The following is an 18,422-nucleotide window of genomic DNA, read 5'->3' as shown; positions in this document are numbered from 1 at the left end:
CCCGGCTTAGTGCGCTCCGGCAGCGGCCATCCCGGCGGGGCGGCGGGCCGGGTTAAGAGCGGAGCGGCGAGCACGTGAGCCCCAGGGCCCGCCCCCGCCCCCCGCGGGCCCCCCCAGCCGGGCAGGGCCGGGGCCGCCGCGACGGGAGGACAAAAGAGGCTCCGCCCGGAGACCGGCCTGCCTGCGGCTCTTCTGGCCCCCTCAGCAGGTGCAGGGCGGCGCGCGCCCATCCTCGCCATTTAGCGCTCCCCCCACCCCGCGCCTCGGCCACCCCTCGCTGGCGGAGCTCCGAGGACCCGTGGGTTGGGAGGGAAAGGGCGGCAGAGAACACGGGGACCCCGGGCTCTGACCCGGTGACGGCAGCTCCGGGGGCCCGCGAGGTCGAGGTGCGGGGGCGTGGCTGTTCGGCTCTCGTTCGCCTCTCCAGCGCGGTACCCAGGAAGGGCTTGCCCTGGACCCAGCCGCGAGGGCCCGGGTCCACTGCAGGCTGCGGGAGCTAGGAAGGTGGAGGGTCAGCGACGGGACTGGAGGGATCTCTCACCCACCCACAGCAGAGCAGGTCACTGCGGAGTCCCCCACACCCCGGGTCCAGACCCCTTTCCATCCAGCGGGCCCGTTTTCCAGGCCAAAGATGCCCCTGCCTCCAGGAGGGCTGCAGGGATTGCTGTCACCAGAGCCACCAGCAAGGGCTGGCCTACTGCCTCTGGGCTCCTGAATCGCTCACACACAGGGCAGGCACCCCAGTTCTATTCCCTAAATATATCAACTAGCCAGGTCATTTACATGTCGTTAGCATGCCCCGTTCCTGCCCCTCCCTTGCCAGCCCAAATCTTTGAGGAGCAGAAGACACTTCTGGAGCCCCCAGCTTCCCCCATCTGGTCAGACTAGGTTGCCCTGGCTGCAAACCACCTGACCTTCCAAACTTCCTCTCTCCCTGTGCCCCTAGCTCAGCTCGTGGGCTGCTGGGTAAGATGGGCCCCCATACTGGGGAGGGATCCCAAGAACCAGAGACCTGAGATGGATGGGGGGGTAGGGCTTGGGCATCGCTGGTGAGGCCCCACCATGACCTTGTGCCCAAGGCCAGAGCATCCTCGAACCTACACCGGGCTGAGGAGCAGGAGTGGAGGCAGGGATCCCCTTCCTGGGTCCTCTGCTTCCCTAGGGACCTAGGGACTCTGCCAGGGATGGGGGAGCTGTCTCTGGCTCGTGACATTCCCCCCCTCCCAGCTCTATTTTAGGCCCAGGAGAGGTGAGAAGGCAATTTCCCGGAAGGTGCTGACACCAATGCTGGGACCGGGGTGACTACCCCCAGCAGCCACCTGCCACTCCAGACCCAGATGCCTTCACTCTGGAGACATCTTGGAAACCTCTTCCAGGGTGTGGGGGAGAGGGGCTCCCAGGAGTGACGACCTACTCTGAGATACGCCCTAGAGACTCGATTAGTCAGGAGGGAGAGGTTGTGCTCCTCCTTTCAGATGGGGAAGTGGAGCCTCCAAGAAATAGGGGCCCATGCGAACTTCCCAAAGCCCAAGAGCTGGCAGCGAGAGGCAGTCTCTCCTGCGTGCTCCCCAGGCCCCACCCGGGTGGGTTCGTCTTGCCCTTCCAGTTCCGGGGCCACAGCAGCGAGCCAGGACCCCATGTGCCTCCCAAGAGGAGAGGCGGGGTTTGTCATTTCGCAATGGGGGGCACTGGGCCTGGGGGAGTCTGGACCCCTCTCCCGACACGGCCAAGACCACACGGCCTGCCCCGTCTGTGGCCTGGGCCTCCGCAGTGGAGGGGCATCGCTATGATTTCTGTGGCTCTGGTTCCTTGGGGCTCCTGTTGGGAGACCTTCCTGGCCCCCAGCCTGACTCCTCTCTGGTGGCATCCTGAGCCAGCGCCACCGGTGGCTCCATTGTATGGCCCTGTGACCCCCCCAACAGCCCCCCATCTCCCTGGGTTGGAAGCTTCAGGCAGGCCCAACTGGTATCTGACTCGTTTGACCACACCGCGCTCCTGGGGCCCAAGGTTCCACCTCCCCTCTCTTGTCCTCTGTGTCAGTTCTGCCACAAGCTGCGCGCCTGTCCCCAGCAGGGCCCTGCTTGCTTCTCTCCCGCACCTTCTCTCCTGAGGTCAGGAGCTGTAGAGGCAGCAAAGTCAGGGCTCCCTGGGAAAATCCTTACCCCAGTGCCACAGCTTTGGGGGGCTCCTTCTGCCCATTGCTTGTTTGCCCCAGAGGAGGACAGGACTCTGAAAATCAGAGGCTGGGGGCCGCTATTCTGTCTTGATGCCACCCTCTTGGTCACCCCAGCTGAGGGAGCTGTTGGGCTCTGGCCCGCAGCCGCAGCCCTCCCCCAGGAGCCTCTACCACCAAGAGGCCTGGGGCCCCCTTCCCTGAAGTCCTGCCCTTCAGCCAGTTCTTTCCTCAAATTTTCCTGCACAGAGGCCAGGCGGGGCTGATGCGGGGCCAAGATGTAGTCCCAGCAGCTGCAGGTAAGGGAGGGGTGTCTGCTGCCACTGGCCCCTCGCCTCCCCTCTGCCCAAAAACTCCCTCCTGGAGGACATGGTGGACGGTAATTCCTGCCAGCAGAGGCCGTCCAGGCCCTGTGCCCAGGCTTCGAGACCATGCCAGGCAGGGTGGTGCCCCGCAAACAGCAGGAATTAGGGTCCCAGGCAACCAGCTGGTGTCCCAGTCCTGGTTAAGGGCTCTATGACCTTGATCCAGTCTCCCAGCCTCTCTGAGCCTATTTTCTCCTCTGTGAAACGGGGGTTAGAAAGGCCCCTCCCGGCAGCGCTGCTGGGGGTAGACGGGTGGCTGGCCTCAAGGGCTCAGAGCAGCGCCTGGTACGCAGAAGGCTCCCCAGACCTGCGCTTGCACTGTCCCCGTGGCCCTAGATGTGCCAAGGAGAAAACCAGTTTTGTGGCCCTTGTCCTGGACCCAAGGGACTGTTCTGTGGCAGCTGGGGGCCTCGGGGCCCTCTACCCAGCACGTGGAGAGACTGCCTGCTGATGTGATGTTGAGGGGTGGAGAGCAGAGAAAGCACCCAGAGCATGGGACCGGAAGTGCCTTCTGCTCCCTCCCAGATCCCAGCCTGGTGCCCTGTCCTTTCCACCAGGAGCGAGCCACCCCTCTGACTGGCTAGCTCTCCTGAGGGAAGCCCAGTGCTCCCCCCTCTCGGTCATCCTTGTGAACCCTTTCTTCGATCTCTGGAGCTCAGGGGGGGTTTGGAGGCACCGGGGGTCTCAGGACGCCCGTCCTTTGAGAGGTTTGTAGTCATGACCCAAGGACCCAACATGCCCGGGTGGGGGAGGCGGGGCACCCCGCCATCCCCTTTCCCCCACGCATGGGATCCTCCTCAGGTTCTGGGGAACCAGCTGTTGGAAAGTGGGGGGGGGCCTGGGGTCAGGGTGTCTCCCAGGGGCCCTTAGCAGCTTCAGCCACAAATACACAACTGGGGATGGGGCTTCGGGTCACCAGGTGGGAAATTAGTGAAAATAAACTCTGCTGAAGGGTTTGGAGAGGCCTCAGGTACGGGCTTGGGGGGGTGGATGAAAGGTTTGCTGAGTATTTATAATGTGTGTTATAGTGTTTTTAACCACACGAACAGATCTAATTCCTGCAACTTCCTAGTGAGGCAGAAACTACCATTACCTCCGTTTTTCAGATTAAGAAAAGTGTCTCAGGATCCTTGCCAGAGGTCAGTTGCGGGCAGGACCCGGATGTGAACTCGGGCCTGTGTAGCCTGAAGGCATACACTCCAGGGTTTTCGGGGAATACGGAACCTGGGCCTCGAAGAGCAGGGCATTCTTGCTGTCGTGGAGAGGCATTCCAGGTCAGTGACCGGGAGCGACCTCAGGCCTGGAGTGCCCACGGTGGCCAGGCAAGGGACCGGGAGGTGGCAGAGAGCAGGAAGGCAGGGTGGCTGTAAGAAGGCCTGGACAGCAGGGGGAGTGACCAGGAGGACCTGAGTCTGGTGCGAGAGGCTGAGGGGCTGAGGCAGAGAAAAGCCAGGGAGGCACAGGACGCAGTGGGAAGGGGAGCCGGTCCTGACTGGAGGAGTGAGTTTCTAGGTAAGCAGGTCTGTGGTAGCAGCAGGACAGAGGGATACGAGGGACCCGTTGGCCTCAGGGATTTTATTATTGGAAAGGACCCTTGAGGTCATCTCATCCAAGCCCCTCACTGAAACATGAGGAAACTGAGGCCCAGAGTGGTCAAGGGACTCCAGCGAGCCGGGGTGTGGCTAGATCCCCCCAGCACAGGGCAAGAGTAGAATTCAGAAGCGAGCCAGGGGCTGAGCTACCAATTCAGGTCCCGCCTGCGAAGGAAAAGAGTGGCACACAGGGGAGAGGACAAAGGTCCCAGGTTGGGGAAGCAGGGGTGCCAGAGGGCGGGTTTAGGCTCCAGGAGCTGACTCGGGGCAGACATCTCGGCCTGTGCTGAAGGAGGCTGGTACGGAGGGCAGAGGCTGGGGGAAGGCAGGACCGGGCTGGCAGGGGCTCACGGAGCAGGGGAGCCCGGTTTCAAGGTGGAAAAGGAGAGAAGGAACCCGACTTCGGGAATTCTCAGGCTATACGGTGACCTTGGAACAGACCAGCCCAGCAGTGCGCCTCAGGTGGAGCCTTGGTGGCTTTGGAAGGGCGAGGAGACGCAGACAGGGAGGCAGTGGCTGCAGACCGCAGGAAGTAGCCGGGGAACAGGGGGGAGCCCGCTGAATCAATGCGAGTGTTTTCCAGGGTGGAGTTTTAGGGCAGAGGCAAGAGGAGATGGCAAGTCCGAGAAGGAATTCGACAAGGCTGCCTGGGGTGGACTGGAGAGCAGGGATGGTGACAGGAAGGACATGGCTCCTTCTGCAAGAGTAAGATGTGCAAAGGGGACAGAGAGCAGGGGCAGGCAGTGCCTACGCAGTCTGAGTCAAGGTCATCTGCGGAGGAGCAGAAGGGGGTTCAAATAGTCCCCATGTCAGGGAGCCACTTAGGGACCTAGTGTGTGGGGCAGCACCCACCTGCCCTAGCTCAGGTCTCCTGGGGTCCCCTCTACATTCATACCCTGGAGGCTGGAACGGAGACACGGACAGAGAGAGACAGCCCTGGGCCTTGGCCTGGCTGAGAGGAGAGGTCCAAGGTCACAACCGTTGAGATGGGAGGGGAAGGCCAGGCGGCCGTGAGGTCCAGGGCAGATGGCGAGGAGGGTGTTGGCACTGGGTGTGCTAGTCTTGGAGCAGCACAGGAGGACATCCCAGAGGTCTGAGAAAGCGGTGGGGGAACTTCTCATCCAGAGTGGCGGTGTCGTGAGAGAGGCAACGGGGACCCCAGCAGGAAAGCTCAGTAGGGCACAGGCGTTTCCTTGGTAGTGGGCTGTGGGCTTGCCCTCTGCAGATGACCGCCTGGCAGGCAGCAGGGCCAAGTGAGTGACCAGAAGAGTCGGGACAGATGCAGCCCGTCCGCCCCCCAGCCCTCAGGGACCAGGCCGGGGAAGGTGGCAGCTCTGACATAGGCTCTCCCACTCACAGGTGGCTCCCATCCTGCCGGCCCCTTCCTCTGCCCACGTCTGCTGGGCCGGCAGCCCTGCTCTGGGTCACTGGAGGGCACACTGAGGCCTGACATATCCCTTTGTTATTTGCTATTAAATTTATTTACAGTTCCTGAACCAAGATTAATTGTGAAATGTAACAGGAATGGCATAAAAAGGCCAAACATGACCTCTGTGAGGATTGTACACACAGTTGCTCTATTTCCAAAGTAACAACTCAGGTCCTCACTCGCAGCTAGGCCCCCCTTTCTTCCACCAAAATGAGACACAGAATAGCACCAGGCTTCTTGTAGCTTCAACATTTAAAGAAACAAACACACAGAGGCAGAGAAGGGTGAGAACCACAGCACAAAATGCAATAAAAAAAAAAGTGGCCAAAGAATCGATAGCAAACCCATCTCTGTCTCCAGATTAATGGCTTGGCTGAAAGAAATGGGGGGAGGTCCTTGGGGAAGGAGGGAGGGAAGAGGGTGATGCAGAAGTTGGCAGGTGAACCGCTGACCCTGGAATAGCAGAAATGGGGGGGGCAGCCAGGGAAGAGCAGAGGGGTCCTCAGAGTTGGGGGGGGTCTGGCCATCCCCCAGTGCTCAGGGGAAAGGTCCGTTCGGTGCTGGGCTCCCCACCAAACAGGGGCGAGGGCGCTCTGAGGTGCTGCAGCCAGCCCCTCCTCTGCTTCGTATGTTCCTGAGGATCTGTGTGCACGCGCGTGGGGGGCTGGGGGAGGGGACAAACAGGCATTTCAGAAAGCAGGAGAGCCACATGCTCCTGGGAAAGGAGGCTGGGGTGGGGGTGGGGAAACACCAAAAGTCGGCTCTGCAAGCGGCAAGTGCCTCCAGAGGGACAGGAAGCCAGGCCAGGGCTCCTGCTGCTCCAGCTTCTTTGTGGTCCCTCCCTGTGCCAACCTTGCCTCTGCCTCCTGGAGTGGGCGGCTGGCACGGGCGGACAAGCCCATCGCAGACTGCCGCCCGGTCAGGACACGGCTGGAGGTAGGGGCCGAGGGCGGCCCCCAGCCCAGACACTCTCTGTCCTCCCCGCAAGACCCGCGAGTGGGTGGACTGGCTCTGTCGACCCCACAGAGCTTGGCCGTGACCACAGCTATTCGCTTGGACTTCAAAGGCCAGGCCCTGGGCTCTTCGGGCTCCCGCGGGGAGGCCCTGAGGTGCTATCCTCCCCGGCCGGGTGTGCAGTGCTCCGCAGAGGGAGCACTTGGATTGGAGTCTCTGGCCCTCAGGTCGGGAGCTGCTGCTGCCCCGGAGAACTCACGGGGGCGTCCTCTGCGGGTGCTGGCAGACGGGGAGGTGGGGGGCCCAGGACCACTGGCAGCACCCGGCTCCCCGGCTGGCTGGCTGGTGGAGGGCAGGGAACAGAGGTAGACTGGCTCTCACAGGTCCTCCGGGGGCCTGCACGTCAGCCGCTGAGTGCAGGTGCGCTGGACAGCTGGCCTGGAGCCACAGGGCAGCCGGGGAGCGGGCCAGCCAGCTGCGGACAGGGCCAGGGGCTGCACACTCAGACTCCTCAGATCCCGGGGGGCCATCGTCCTCCCGGCCAAGGGGGCTGTGTGGCCCAGCACTCTGCTGGCCTCTCCGTGGGCTGCCAGGGGAAGGGCTCTGGGAGGGAGAGGCAGGTCTCTGGGTGCCACAAGGGGAGGAGGGAGGCCAAAGGCCTGTGCTCACAGCCTGGAAGGGGAAGGGACAGGAGAGGCCGGCCACTGCTTGTCCTGGCGCCACAAGGGCTGCTGGCTCTTGGGATGAAGAACGAGGCCTGCGGCTGGGAGACCCCGACCTCTTTTCAGGATTGCCACCGGGGAACTGAACCTTCCGCTTGTGGCCAACAGGGGCCACGTGCAGGCCGGAGAATTCCGCAGAAACACAGCTTGTTGGGAGGCACGGGTGTACAGGGCTCTTGGACGCTGGTGTCCCTGGGGGGTCTGCAATGACATCCATTGACTCCCCCAGCTCCTGGCAGCTCGCTACTGGTCCCAGCATCTTGTCAGCCCCGACAGGTTCAGCGGCTGGCTTCATGCTGCCCACCGTTCCATCTTGCTCTGGGGCGCCCGGGGTCTGGTGCCTGTCTTTCTCTCTTAGCCGGGGAGACATGGCCCTGGGATGGGAGGGCTGGCTGCAGGGCAGAGTCTCAGGCCACAGAGGGTCACCATCTGAAGACGGGGAGCCCAGCTGCCTGTGGGGACAAACACATCCAGCGGGCCTCAGGCCTCAACTCCAGAGCAGGCGGCAGGTTTGGGATCTTGCCGGGTCGGGGCCGGGTCAGGGCGCTACCCTCGCGGGTTTGGTGGACTGAAGAGAGTGGCTCACTTGGGGGCTCTGTGAAAGGCCCGTTCTCGGGCTGCCCCTGCGGCTGGTGATATCTGCTCCTCTCCTGGCTCTGTGGCCTGTGGTCAGGGCTGGCCAGGGGACCAGCTTAGAGGCTGTTCCATTTAATAACTCTGCAGCCGTGTGCCCTTTGGCGGCCAGAGAACACAGCACAAGGCCTGACTCTCCAAGCTGAGCCCAGGGAGCTGAAGACTTGGCTTGAGAGGGAAGCCACAGCTCCTTGGTGGGCAACAGGAGAAGCTGGGCTCAGAGGGCCGTGGGATTCCAGAGAACCCCCTGCAATCCTTTCTGGTGGTAACTTCTAGAAAGGCAGAGAGATCTTGCTTTTTACCCATCTGGGAGGGACACAGGCACCCCCCTCTCTACTTCTAGAAGGACACACAGGCACAGCACCAGGGACATGCCAGGAGCAGCTCCCCACCCCCACAACCACAGGAGGCCTGTGCATTAGGAAGGAGCTGCGTGCTCGTGGGCGCCCAGTCCCTGTCAGCTGGAGCCACAAATGGAGGGCTCCCAAACCCCCACCCCCCGGCCCCAAGAGAAACAGGACAGAAGCCGGGGGGAGAGAGAAAAGCACGACAGCCCGGTCCCCCCAGTCACCAGCCTGAGAGTGACGATGTCGCTGTGCCCGCCACGCCAGAGGGCCGCACAGGGCACTCACCTGGGGAGGCCGGCCTGGGATGGGGCGTCGGGCAAGCTGTGGCCGAGCTGGGCGATGACCCGATCGACTTCTGTGTACAGGTGGGCTTCTAGGGCGAAGCCCCGATGCCGGGTGCTCTGGAGATGCTGCCAGGGGTGAGAGGGGCACAGGGCATTAGACAAGAGCAGGGTGGGATGCGAGCGGGGTGGAGGCCGGGTGGGAAGGGTGCCGTCAGAACAGCCCGGGAGAAGCTGCTCGGCAGGGAGGGCTCACCGCGTGGAGCTCCTCAAAGGCCTCCTGGCAGCACTCACAGAAGCCTTTCCTCCTCCTGGGCAGGGCGCGGGCGGCCGATCGCAGGCTTGGCTCGCGGTCCTTGGGTTCTCTGGGGAAAGTGGGGGTGGGGGAAAGCGATCACGGCTGTGGCCCTCAGAGGGGTGGGCCAGGGCAGCTGGGCAGACGCAGACGGGCCTGCCTCCAACTTGGGACTCTCGTGCAGGGGTGGCAGGAGAGGCAACAAGGAAGGTGTGTGCTCCCCGCAGGCACCCCATCCCTTCCCTGCCCCCACAGGGCAAAGCACAGGTGAGGACGGGTGCCAGCGGCAGCGGGAATGCCTCCCAGGACAGCTGCAGCCCAAGCTCACACCCAAACCCACGGCCCTCTGCCCTGCAGGGTGAAAGGGCCAAGGCCTTGGTGGCAGTGAAAGGCCTGTGCGGCCCCCGCCCTCCCCTCCCCTGCAGGTCCCCTTCCCCTGCTCAGGCAGTCTCCTCCCTCTCACCAGCCTGACCCCTGCACAGCTGCCTCCTTCCCCGAGGACTTGCCAGTCTCCTTCTCGAACCTGACTTCTCATCTGAATTTCAGGCCTGTATTTTTAGCGGCTGGTTGGCTGTCTGAGCAAACTCAACAAAGTCCAAAATAGTCCCCTTTGAGGACTTTCTGAGCATGATGCAAAATTCAGAAAACAGAAAAAAGCTGATAAATTCAACTACATGCAATCTGAAAAAATGTATGCCTGGCAGAAAATGTAAACAAAAGACAAAACACAGACAGGGGAGGGGGGTCTTTATAACTAATAACACACAGGGAGGGCTCATTTCCCTAAAATGGGGAGGGCTCCTGGCAAATCAATAAGAAAAGCAGTCAGTGACCGGAAAGAAAAACGGACGATGGACATAAAGGCTCACACAGAAAGAGATTCAGATGATCAAACACATGAATGTACTTAACCTCATTCATAATGAGAAAAAATGACAATGCAATTCACACCCAGAGACCGTGTTTAACCTAGCAGGCCGGCGGAGGTCGGCCCGGGGGGCAGCCCAGGCGCGGGCGGCCGGGTGCACACGGGCAGCACCCCCAAGAGAAGCCATTTGGCTGCGTTATCAACATTATAAATGCAGGAACCCTTTGACCCAGCACCTCCGCTTTTAGGAATTTATTCCACAAATTTACTCTGAGTGAGACCATTCACTGCAGCATTATTTATAACAGCAACAGCCCGGAAATCATCTGAGCATCCATCATGAAGAGACCGGTTAAAGGAGATACAGTGAGACCATATGATGGAAGCCCTTGAAGCCATAAAAGGGAATGAGGATGCTTTCTAGGGACTAGCAGGAAATCCACCTAGGATAGAGCAAGTGGAAAAGGCGAGATTGAGCCCAGCCAGTGTCAGGCTACTCCTTACAGAGGAGCAGTGAAGGACACATGATGCGCTTCTGCCCACACAACCTGCTCTGGACACAGACCCACAACCTGGAGATTGGAGGGGAGGTGTGGAATACAGATTTTTCCCTTTATTTACTTATTATTATTTTTTAAAGATTTTATTTATTTGTCAGAGAGAGCACGAGCACCAGTAGCGGGAGCAGCAGGCAGAGGGAGAAGCAGGCTCCCCGCTGAGCTGGGAGCCCGATGTGGGACTCGATCTCAGGACCCTGGGATCATGACCTGAGCTGAAGGCAGACACTTAACTGAGCCACCCAGGCGCCCTCAGGCTTTTCACTTTAAGCCCTCTGTGACTCTTGAGACACCCGAGTGGCTCGGTCGATTGAACGTCTGCCTTCGGTTCAGGTCATGATTCCAGGGTCTTGTGATTGAGTCCCCCATCGCGCTCCCTGCTCCATGGGGAGCCTACTTCTCCCTCTGCTGCCACTCCCCCTGCTTGTGCTCTCTCCCTCTGACAAACAAATAACATCTTAAAAAATAAACAAAACAAAACCCTCTGTAACTCTTGAATTTAGAGCCAAATTATAATAATTTTTAAATGAAAAAAATTAAAAATTTCGTCTCACAGATTTTCTCCATTCCCCCCACCCCCACCAATTTTGCCCCCGACCCTGGGCCACTCTCTCCCTACACTCCTCCCAAGCAGACACCAATGCTTTGCCACCTTTCCTTCACAGCCTCTGCCCCTCTGCAATCTGCAGCCCTCCCAGGCCTGGCCCCGCCTGCTGGTATCCCTTGCGTCTCCTGGGAAAGGTATGCAGGGCACCTGGCCGTCACCTCGGCTTGCTCATGGTCTCTGTCTGATGGTCTCCTCTCATGCTGGGAGTCTGCCTGTCCTAGTCTCCTGGTCCGTGAACTAACCCTGTGACCCTGAAGTTAGAAAAGGGTTCAAGGGGGCATCTGGTCCATCTCCCGAGCCACATCCCTCCTGCACTCCACTCAGGGAAGCTTCGAATTCCCACCCGTCTGCAGGAGGACCCACAGGCCTACAAGCCACTCTGGGCCACGTGATGTGGCAGGTCCCCAGATTCCCTGCCCCTGGGTTACTCCTGATGTTTAGGCCCAAAGGCCTCCAACTCTGATGAGCGTAAAGATCGCCCAGGGAGCTGCTCATGGGACCGCAGTCTGGGGCTCCGGCGTCAGAGACCGCGGTGCCACAGGCATGGAGGTTGAGAACCTGCAGTTTTAACGGGAGCACAGGGCACTCTGATGAAGCTGAGTGTAGAGCCCAGCTTCAGAAACCAGCCTACTGCCCTCTGGACCCGAGTCAAATTCCTTGGTAGGGATGGAGAACACCAAGTAAAACGGATGAAGACTCCTAGTATCTCTCTTCTCTGGGCGACGTTCCCAGAACAGACTTTGCCTCAGGAGCGAACACATGGCCATTCCCAAATGGGACCAGCAGGCTCCCCGGGGGAAGGGCCCTGCCTGCAGCTGGCCCTCGGTACTCACACCAGGAACACCCACCTGGTAGCATGCGAGCCGCCCGGGGTCATCACGGCCTCAAAGGGACTTGCGTCTTTGGGTCCCAGAAAAGACATTTCAGGAAAGGACTTAAATTGGTGGTGGAAGGGACGAAACTTCCTGAAACACAGAGAACTTCCATTTTAAGTACTGTGGGTGGCAGGGAGAGGGGAAATGGGGGGCCCGGCCCGACCCCCTAGAATCCCAGTCCTGATAAAGTGGCCTCTCCCCCACACACCTCTTCAGTTCTAAAACCAACTCTCCCCAGCCTTCCTGGTGAGACTGATACTCACGCTCTCCCTGGCTACTCAGCAAACCCGTTCACCCTCCCGGCCTCGTCTGAGAGGAGAGAAACAAGCGGCATGAGCCCATTTTACAGAAGAGGAGACGAAGCCCAAAACGTTCTGTGACTTGCCCAAGGGCTCACGACTGGTAAGTGGTCGAGACCAGGCAACAAGCCAAGTCTCCCGACTCCCGATCCATCTTCCCACTTTGCTTCAGGACCCTGACAACCTTTGACGACTTTAGCCTGGCCGACCTCAATGGGGGAATGTTTAAACCAGAGCCGTGACTTTCCTATTCCATGAAGAAGAATGTTTTTGCTCTGGGCTGCTCCCTGGTACCACCCAAGGTATTCTGAATGGAAAAGAGAAGCACAGTGAAGGTTCTGGGTAGTCAGACCTATACTGAATGGTTTTGGTGGCTTGCCTCAAGTTATTCACATTCAAGAGACTTCCAGAGCCTGGTGTGGTGATCTGTGGGTCCCGAGCAAAGCCTGGGGCTGTAACTGGCAGGCACAGCCTGTTTGGTGGCAATGGCCCACCCGAGGGCGAGGGCGGAGTGCAGGTCATGAGTTTTTGGGTGGGGGGGGTTGGGGGTGTGGAGAGACACACACTACACGTTGAGAGCCCTGTGGCCTCAGAGGTGAATTAATACATGAGTCTTCTTGGGCCCTGAAGGAGAAGGAAGTGCTCTTCACAGCCCCGGTACCCCACTTTCTTCCTCTTTAATGTTTTGTTTCTGCCCAGAAGGCTACAAAGTTGAGGCTGGTAAGGATACCGGGCTTCAGGAGAGCATGTAAACAGAAGCATAAGAAGCCTCATCTCCGCTCTTGCCTATGCTGCCAGGGGCACCCCAACACGTATCCCCCCCCAAGTAATGATGTGTGCCAGCCACGTGCAGTGCGACCCTGGGGCACTGGCGGTGTCTAACCAGCCACGACCACCTGTGCTTAACTGGTAGTGAAGGGGCTGGGGTGGAGGACGTGTACCCCCTCATCCCATTGGAACTGGAGAAGAGAGTACCTCATTACCTCCCTGCATTCCCTCCACTCATTTTTGGGCCACCAAAGCCAACTCTCTCCTGTGTTCAGGGGCCAAGAAGGAAACCTAGGTCCACCTGGAGGACAGGCAGGCGTGCCAGGCTCCCGGCACTCCCGGCACTGGGCCTTTGAGCTGCCCTGCCTGAGGCTAAAGGACCCAGAAAGCTCTGGTCCCAGGAGTCTCTGCTGGGTTCACATGGGCTTTTTCTTAAATTAAAAAAAAACAAAACAAAAACAAAAAACCCACAAAAATAAAAACCAAAACCAACTTTTTATTTTGAGGTAATTACAGATTCATAGGTTCTTGATCTAGTACTTACTGAAGAGTCAGTGATAACCAAGGTGACGGACAGCTCGTAGGTTATCACTCACGTGCCCCTCCTGCTCTAGAAAGAAGGGGCCCTACTGGTGGACAAACAGGGCAGAGTGGGGAGGACACCAGGCAGAACACCTGGATTCTAGCCTTGGGCTGTGATTCCTTGGCAGAATGGCTGTATACAAGTCCCTTAATTTCTCTGACCTCAGTTTCCCCACTAGGAAAAGGATGGGCTCTCCTCATGCCAGTCTTTCCAGGCCCTCACGAGATAACATGTGTCAGAAAAGGGTTTTGTACAGCCAAACAGAAAGGCCTCCAGTGTAAGATGGTTTGACAAGGGAATCGTCAACACCAGCCTGAGCACCCGGGCTTCAGCCAAGACGACGGTGCCGGGGGTAGTGAGCGTCAGTGCGCGCCCAGGGGGGAAAGGAGGAGCTGTGAGCCTCGGTGGGACATGGGCGCTCCTAAAAGCAGAGCAGTAAAAGGAGGTAATGCACACACAGGGTCACTAACCTCTGACTCATGACCAAGAGGAGGGCCAACTGTGCAATGCCACCTTCAGAGGCTCCTCCTGGTCTGTGGGAGACTTCTCCATGACAAGGGGAGAGAGCAGCTTCTGGGGAAGACGAAGGTGGAGGGCTGAGGGGCTCCATGACCCTCACATCAGCTTGGGGCCCCTGAGCACATGTCTTCCGTGAGGGCCTGGTGGGGCTGAGGGGAGAAAGAGAGGGGGGTCCCCCCACCACTCACCTGCTCTCATCTTCGATTTTGAGGAACGGTGCCTTCAGCCTGGCCACTGGAAAGGAAACACACACACATGAGCCATCTGCCGGCTCCGGTGCGGGGCCCAGGCCACACGAATGGGAAACGCTCAGAGAGCTGAGGCTCTGCCAAGGTCTAAGAGTCCGCAGAACTGGAGTCTATGCCACCCCGACATCCACCTTTCCATTTGGCTGAGGTCAGGCACCCACCCCCATCTCCTCTGGCCTCTAGTGTATAGGGGAGAGGCCGCAGGGAGCTGCCCACCCCCCGCAGGACACAGGGCCCTGCCGTGTGTAGGTTCCAGAGGCCTTCAGCTGAGGGCTGGAAACCTGGCCCCGAGGAAGAGCTCAGCTCCGGCTCATTTCTGCTAAAGCCTCAGGTCCTTCCCCAACCTTCCCTCCTGCTGTCTCAGAATCCCGAGGGGCCTGAGAACACTCCCAGGCGAACGCTCCAGGAGGATCCTGGGTGTTTTGCGGGACAGCAGGGAGGAAGAGAGCCGAAGAGTATTTAGGGATGATAGCAGGAGGGCAGTAAAAAAAATATCAAAGGTGAAATCTGGATCCTGGACGAGCAGGGCAAAAGGCTGCTGGGAAGCCGAATGTGCTCAGTCAGTCGAGATTCACCCCCTACTAGCTAGTTATTCAGAGTTTACGGAATCCTTAGGTATCGAGAACCACTTCTATTTCCCACAGAAGCCCTGTCAGAGGGCAGCCAAGGCAGGCTGGGAGCCCGGGCACACCTAGCAGCCCCCAGTCCCCCCCGGAGGCCGGCGCCTCCCCGCTCACACCCGCTCGCCGCCCCGCCAGCGCCCAAGCGAGAAAGCAGCCTCTCCCCTCGCGAGGCAGCAGTTCCCATTAATTACTTTTTGGGGGCAATTTCTTGTCTTTCTAATTAACTGAGACAGTGATTAAAATCAATTCCCCCGCAGATTTCCTTGAATTTTGAACATGAGAGGTGCCAAGTGACTTTTCTTAGCTCCTGCTTGTGCTCGAATAAATGCCACTTAAAGAGCATCTCTGGGAGAAACATCCAGGGGGAGAAACTCTCTTGCGGTCCAAGTGGGGCCAGGAGCCGGGCTGTCAAGCTGCCTGTTTGTCAGTTTCGGGGAGTCTGGCATTTGGGAGAGGGGTAGGCAGCTTGTCACTCTGCCCACCCCAAACTGCTCCTGAATCAGAGGGAAAAGGCAGGCGGACTTCAGGCAATGCCCAGGAACGGGCAGCGGGTACAGGGGCCAGGGCGGCCTCACGGGCTCTTGGCGCTAAGGAATAGCTCTGGCCTGGCGGCTCCGGCCTTGCTCACAGATACCCTTCTCCTGCCTTCTCATCTCCAAAGCGCAGGCCCTGCAAACACAACAGGGCAACACAACCGGGACTTGCTTCCTGCCGCAGAAAAGCGAGCAGATGCTGCCACAGAGGGAGACGTGGAGAAGCCTTTAGGAGGGAGGGACTGCAATTAGATGAGGAAAGCTACCACACTGACCTTTCCGCGTTCTTGACTCTGCTGGACACGTTCCCTAAATGGAAAGAGAAAATAGGTTAAGGATGCGAGGGAGCTAGAGGGTCGAGGAAGCGGGCCTGGTGAGGCAAGGCGCTGTGAGATTGCCCCACTTTGCTTTCTGCTGTCGGCTGGGCCCTGAACGAGAGCAGACCCGACACGATGGCACCCTCTGCCTCCCCAGGGACACGGTGGATGGCGAGCCCTGTGTGTGCATCTCAGTGGCAGCTGACTTTGCGGTGAGAACGCAGGACACAGCGAAGAGCAAGAGCTGCAGAGCCCCCAAACCTGGGCACAGGCCGGCGCTGTGCCGCCCGGGGTGGGCGCGGCACCCACTTGCCTTGCCGAAGTGGCCACGATGACGTACAGACTAATGCAAAGGGAGGAGGCGATAGCCTGACACAGAGCAGGTGCCCAGACAGGGCAGCTTGCGATTTCTAGGCACCGCTACCGTTCCAGGTCAGCTTATAGGACAAGCGTGGAGAGCACGTCTCTCGCTTTCCTGTGCCCTGTGTTGTGTATTTGGACCCTTTGGTCAAAACCAATGTTTAGGTCAAGGTCAAACAAAGCTAATATTACGAACTAAATAGAAAAAAATCAGAAATCAGGGAAAATTCGGGGAAGGGGGTGGGAGAGATCCAGTGGGTCCATGACTGTCCGTTCGCCTGGGCCCACGGGGTCCTGGATTCTCCTCCAGGCCACACCTCCAGGGCAAACATGACCCAAAGCGGCTTTCCCCATCTCCTTGCATATCAGCATACTGCACCCAGAACTCACTCTGGAAGAGCCCTAAGTATCTACAAAATAGATAATTAAGTGAACAAAGCAAAGTAAAAGTTCTGTGCATTTGCGTAAAAGGGAGGAATTTTTGACCTATCCCTGGGAGGATACCTGAGACGCGGTTCACACTGCTTATCTCAGGGAGGGGACTTGGAGGTTGGGGAAGCAAAGTCACAGGGAAGAGAGACTTTCCTCGTACAACCTTCTGAATGGTGAACAATGCCAGTCTATTTAACAGCAGTAGCAGAACCCCAAAGACTCCCAGACCAGAGGGTGTGGAGCAAGGGGGCGCTGAGGCGGAGGGCTCCACCTGATACGGAGTGGTTTGCTACCACTGTTGGTCCTGCTCCTGGGTGCCAGGCCTGGAAGGCCCTGAAAGGCTTCATCCTTCCTCAGATTCAGGCTGGGTGAAGAGACCTTGGCTTTAAAAATCAGCCCGGGCTCTCCTGATGTATGGTACACACAGTTCTTTTTTTTTTTTTTTTAAAGATTTTATTTATTTATTCGACAGAGATAGAGACAGCCAGCGAGAGAGGGAACACACAGGGGGAGTGGGAAAGGAAGAAGCAGGCTCATAGTAGAGGAGCCTGACGTGGGGCTCGATCCCACAACGCCGGGATCACGCCCTGAGCCGAAGGCAGACGCTTAACCGCTGTGCCACCCAGGCGCCCCGGTACACACAGTTCTAACTCCAGCAAAGGAAGGAAAAGCCAAATACGAATTTGGAAGGTGACAGCTCTTTCAAACCGCAACATGCCCTGCCCCCACCCATGCAATCTGCAGGCTCATTCCTGGGCCAAGAGCTGGCCCCAGAATGGCAGCCTGGCCAGCAGGCCACAAGCATTTCTGTTTTATCTAGGCCAGGACTACCCACAGGCATTCTATGGCCCAGGCCGCACTGCATGCCTCCGTAGACCATGGGAGATTTGCAGGTAGCACAGGGAGGAGAGGACAGGGCAAGGAGAGGTTGTGGACACTGGGCTGTGCTGATGATGGAGAGGCTGCCCTCCTCGTACTTTTTCCAGGATGGCCAAGAAGACATGGCTCGCATGGGTCAGGGATTTGCCAAAGTTGTCACAGACTTCACTGTGCAGCCCGTCCATCTCCCTGCCGTTCAGTAGGATGACCTACCTCTGCCTTCTTCCTCGGCCCTTGCTTCTTCCCACACAAAGCACCAAGAGACAGCTGCTGCACATGCATCAGCATTTCTGTGGAGGAAACAGACGGCTGTGGCCAAAGGCTCCCAGTCCTCCGCTCCCCAGCACGCCCCTTCTTGGGGCTGCGGGCTAAACTTCTCACCAGCCTGGCCCCTGGATCACACCAGCCTTGCCTGCCACCTGCTGGCTACGTGTCACCTCTGCATCTGCTGATAATAAAAGAGAGGGTTGGGTCCCCTATCCTTGGAAAAATACCTAGGCTGGCTTCACGCTATTCTGTAGCACCGAGTACAACTTTCGAACAGGAGGTGCCTCGCAGCTCCCAAGGGCTTTAAGGCACCACTGACAAGCTGCTTCCAGGGGGGGCCGCCAGCCATGTGAGTTACTCAGATGTAGCCTTAGATGGAGGCCCAGCAGGAGCTTCCCTAACACACGGGAAGGCAGGAAATGAGACCACGTCAGAAATGGCTGATTTCCCAGTGACACCGGAGCCCCCCACATCCCAGACCAGGACCTTCCCGAGCGCAGTTCTCTAATGCCCTGCAGACCTCGGGCTGGATATGGATCAGCCCCCTACGATGTTATTAGGAGAAAACCCTAGACTCAGAGAGGCTCTGGGTATGAGGGCCAGTCACTGCCTCCGATTCAGGACAGCTATTCTAATGGAAATTTATGACAACCTGCAAATCCGTGGTTACAGTGTGAGGCAACCCTACATAAAAGAAAGAACATGAAAAAAAATTTTTTTAAAGATTTTATTTTTGGGGCACCTGGCTGGCTTGGTCAGTGGAGCACACGACTCTTGATCTTGGGGTTGTGAGTTCAAGCCCCACGTTGGGTGTAGAGATTACTTAAAATAAAATCTTTTATTATTTTTTATTTTATTTTTAAAAATATTTTATTTATTTATTTGAGAGAGAGAGA

General features: G+C 58.4%; 1 protein-coding gene across 1 annotated transcript in view; it reads right to left on the bottom strand.

The window, feature by feature from the left end:
- Nucleotides 1-3,630: 3,630 nt before the first annotated feature.
- The window catches only part of DBF4B (DBF4 zinc finger B), a 34,184-nt gene continuing 19,392 nt past the window's right edge, over nt 3,631-18,422 (bottom strand). Inside the window, exons 7-13 of the mRNA XM_034640457.1 lie at nt 17,473-17,549; nt 15,547-15,580; nt 14,056-14,101; nt 11,672-11,788; nt 8,753-8,861; nt 8,501-8,625; nt 3,631-7,687 (exon numbers count right to left, since the gene is read on the bottom strand). Of these exons, the coding sequence (XP_034496348.1) occupies nt 6,769-7,687; nt 8,501-8,625; nt 8,753-8,861; nt 11,672-11,788; nt 14,056-14,101; nt 15,547-15,580; nt 17,473-17,549 (1,427 nt within the window). The 3' untranslated portion in view covers nt 3,631-6,768. The remainder of the gene's footprint in view (nt 7,688-8,500; nt 8,626-8,752; nt 8,862-11,671; nt 11,789-14,055; nt 14,102-15,546; nt 15,581-17,472; nt 17,550-18,422) is intronic.

This window comes from Ailuropoda melanoleuca, chromosome 13 (genome assembly GCF_002007445.2).
Source record: "Ailuropoda melanoleuca isolate Jingjing chromosome 13, ASM200744v2, whole genome shotgun sequence".
NCBI lineage: Eukaryota > Metazoa > Chordata > Mammalia > Carnivora > Ursidae > Ailuropoda > Ailuropoda melanoleuca.
This window is presented reverse-complemented; position numbering and strand designations above follow the sequence as displayed.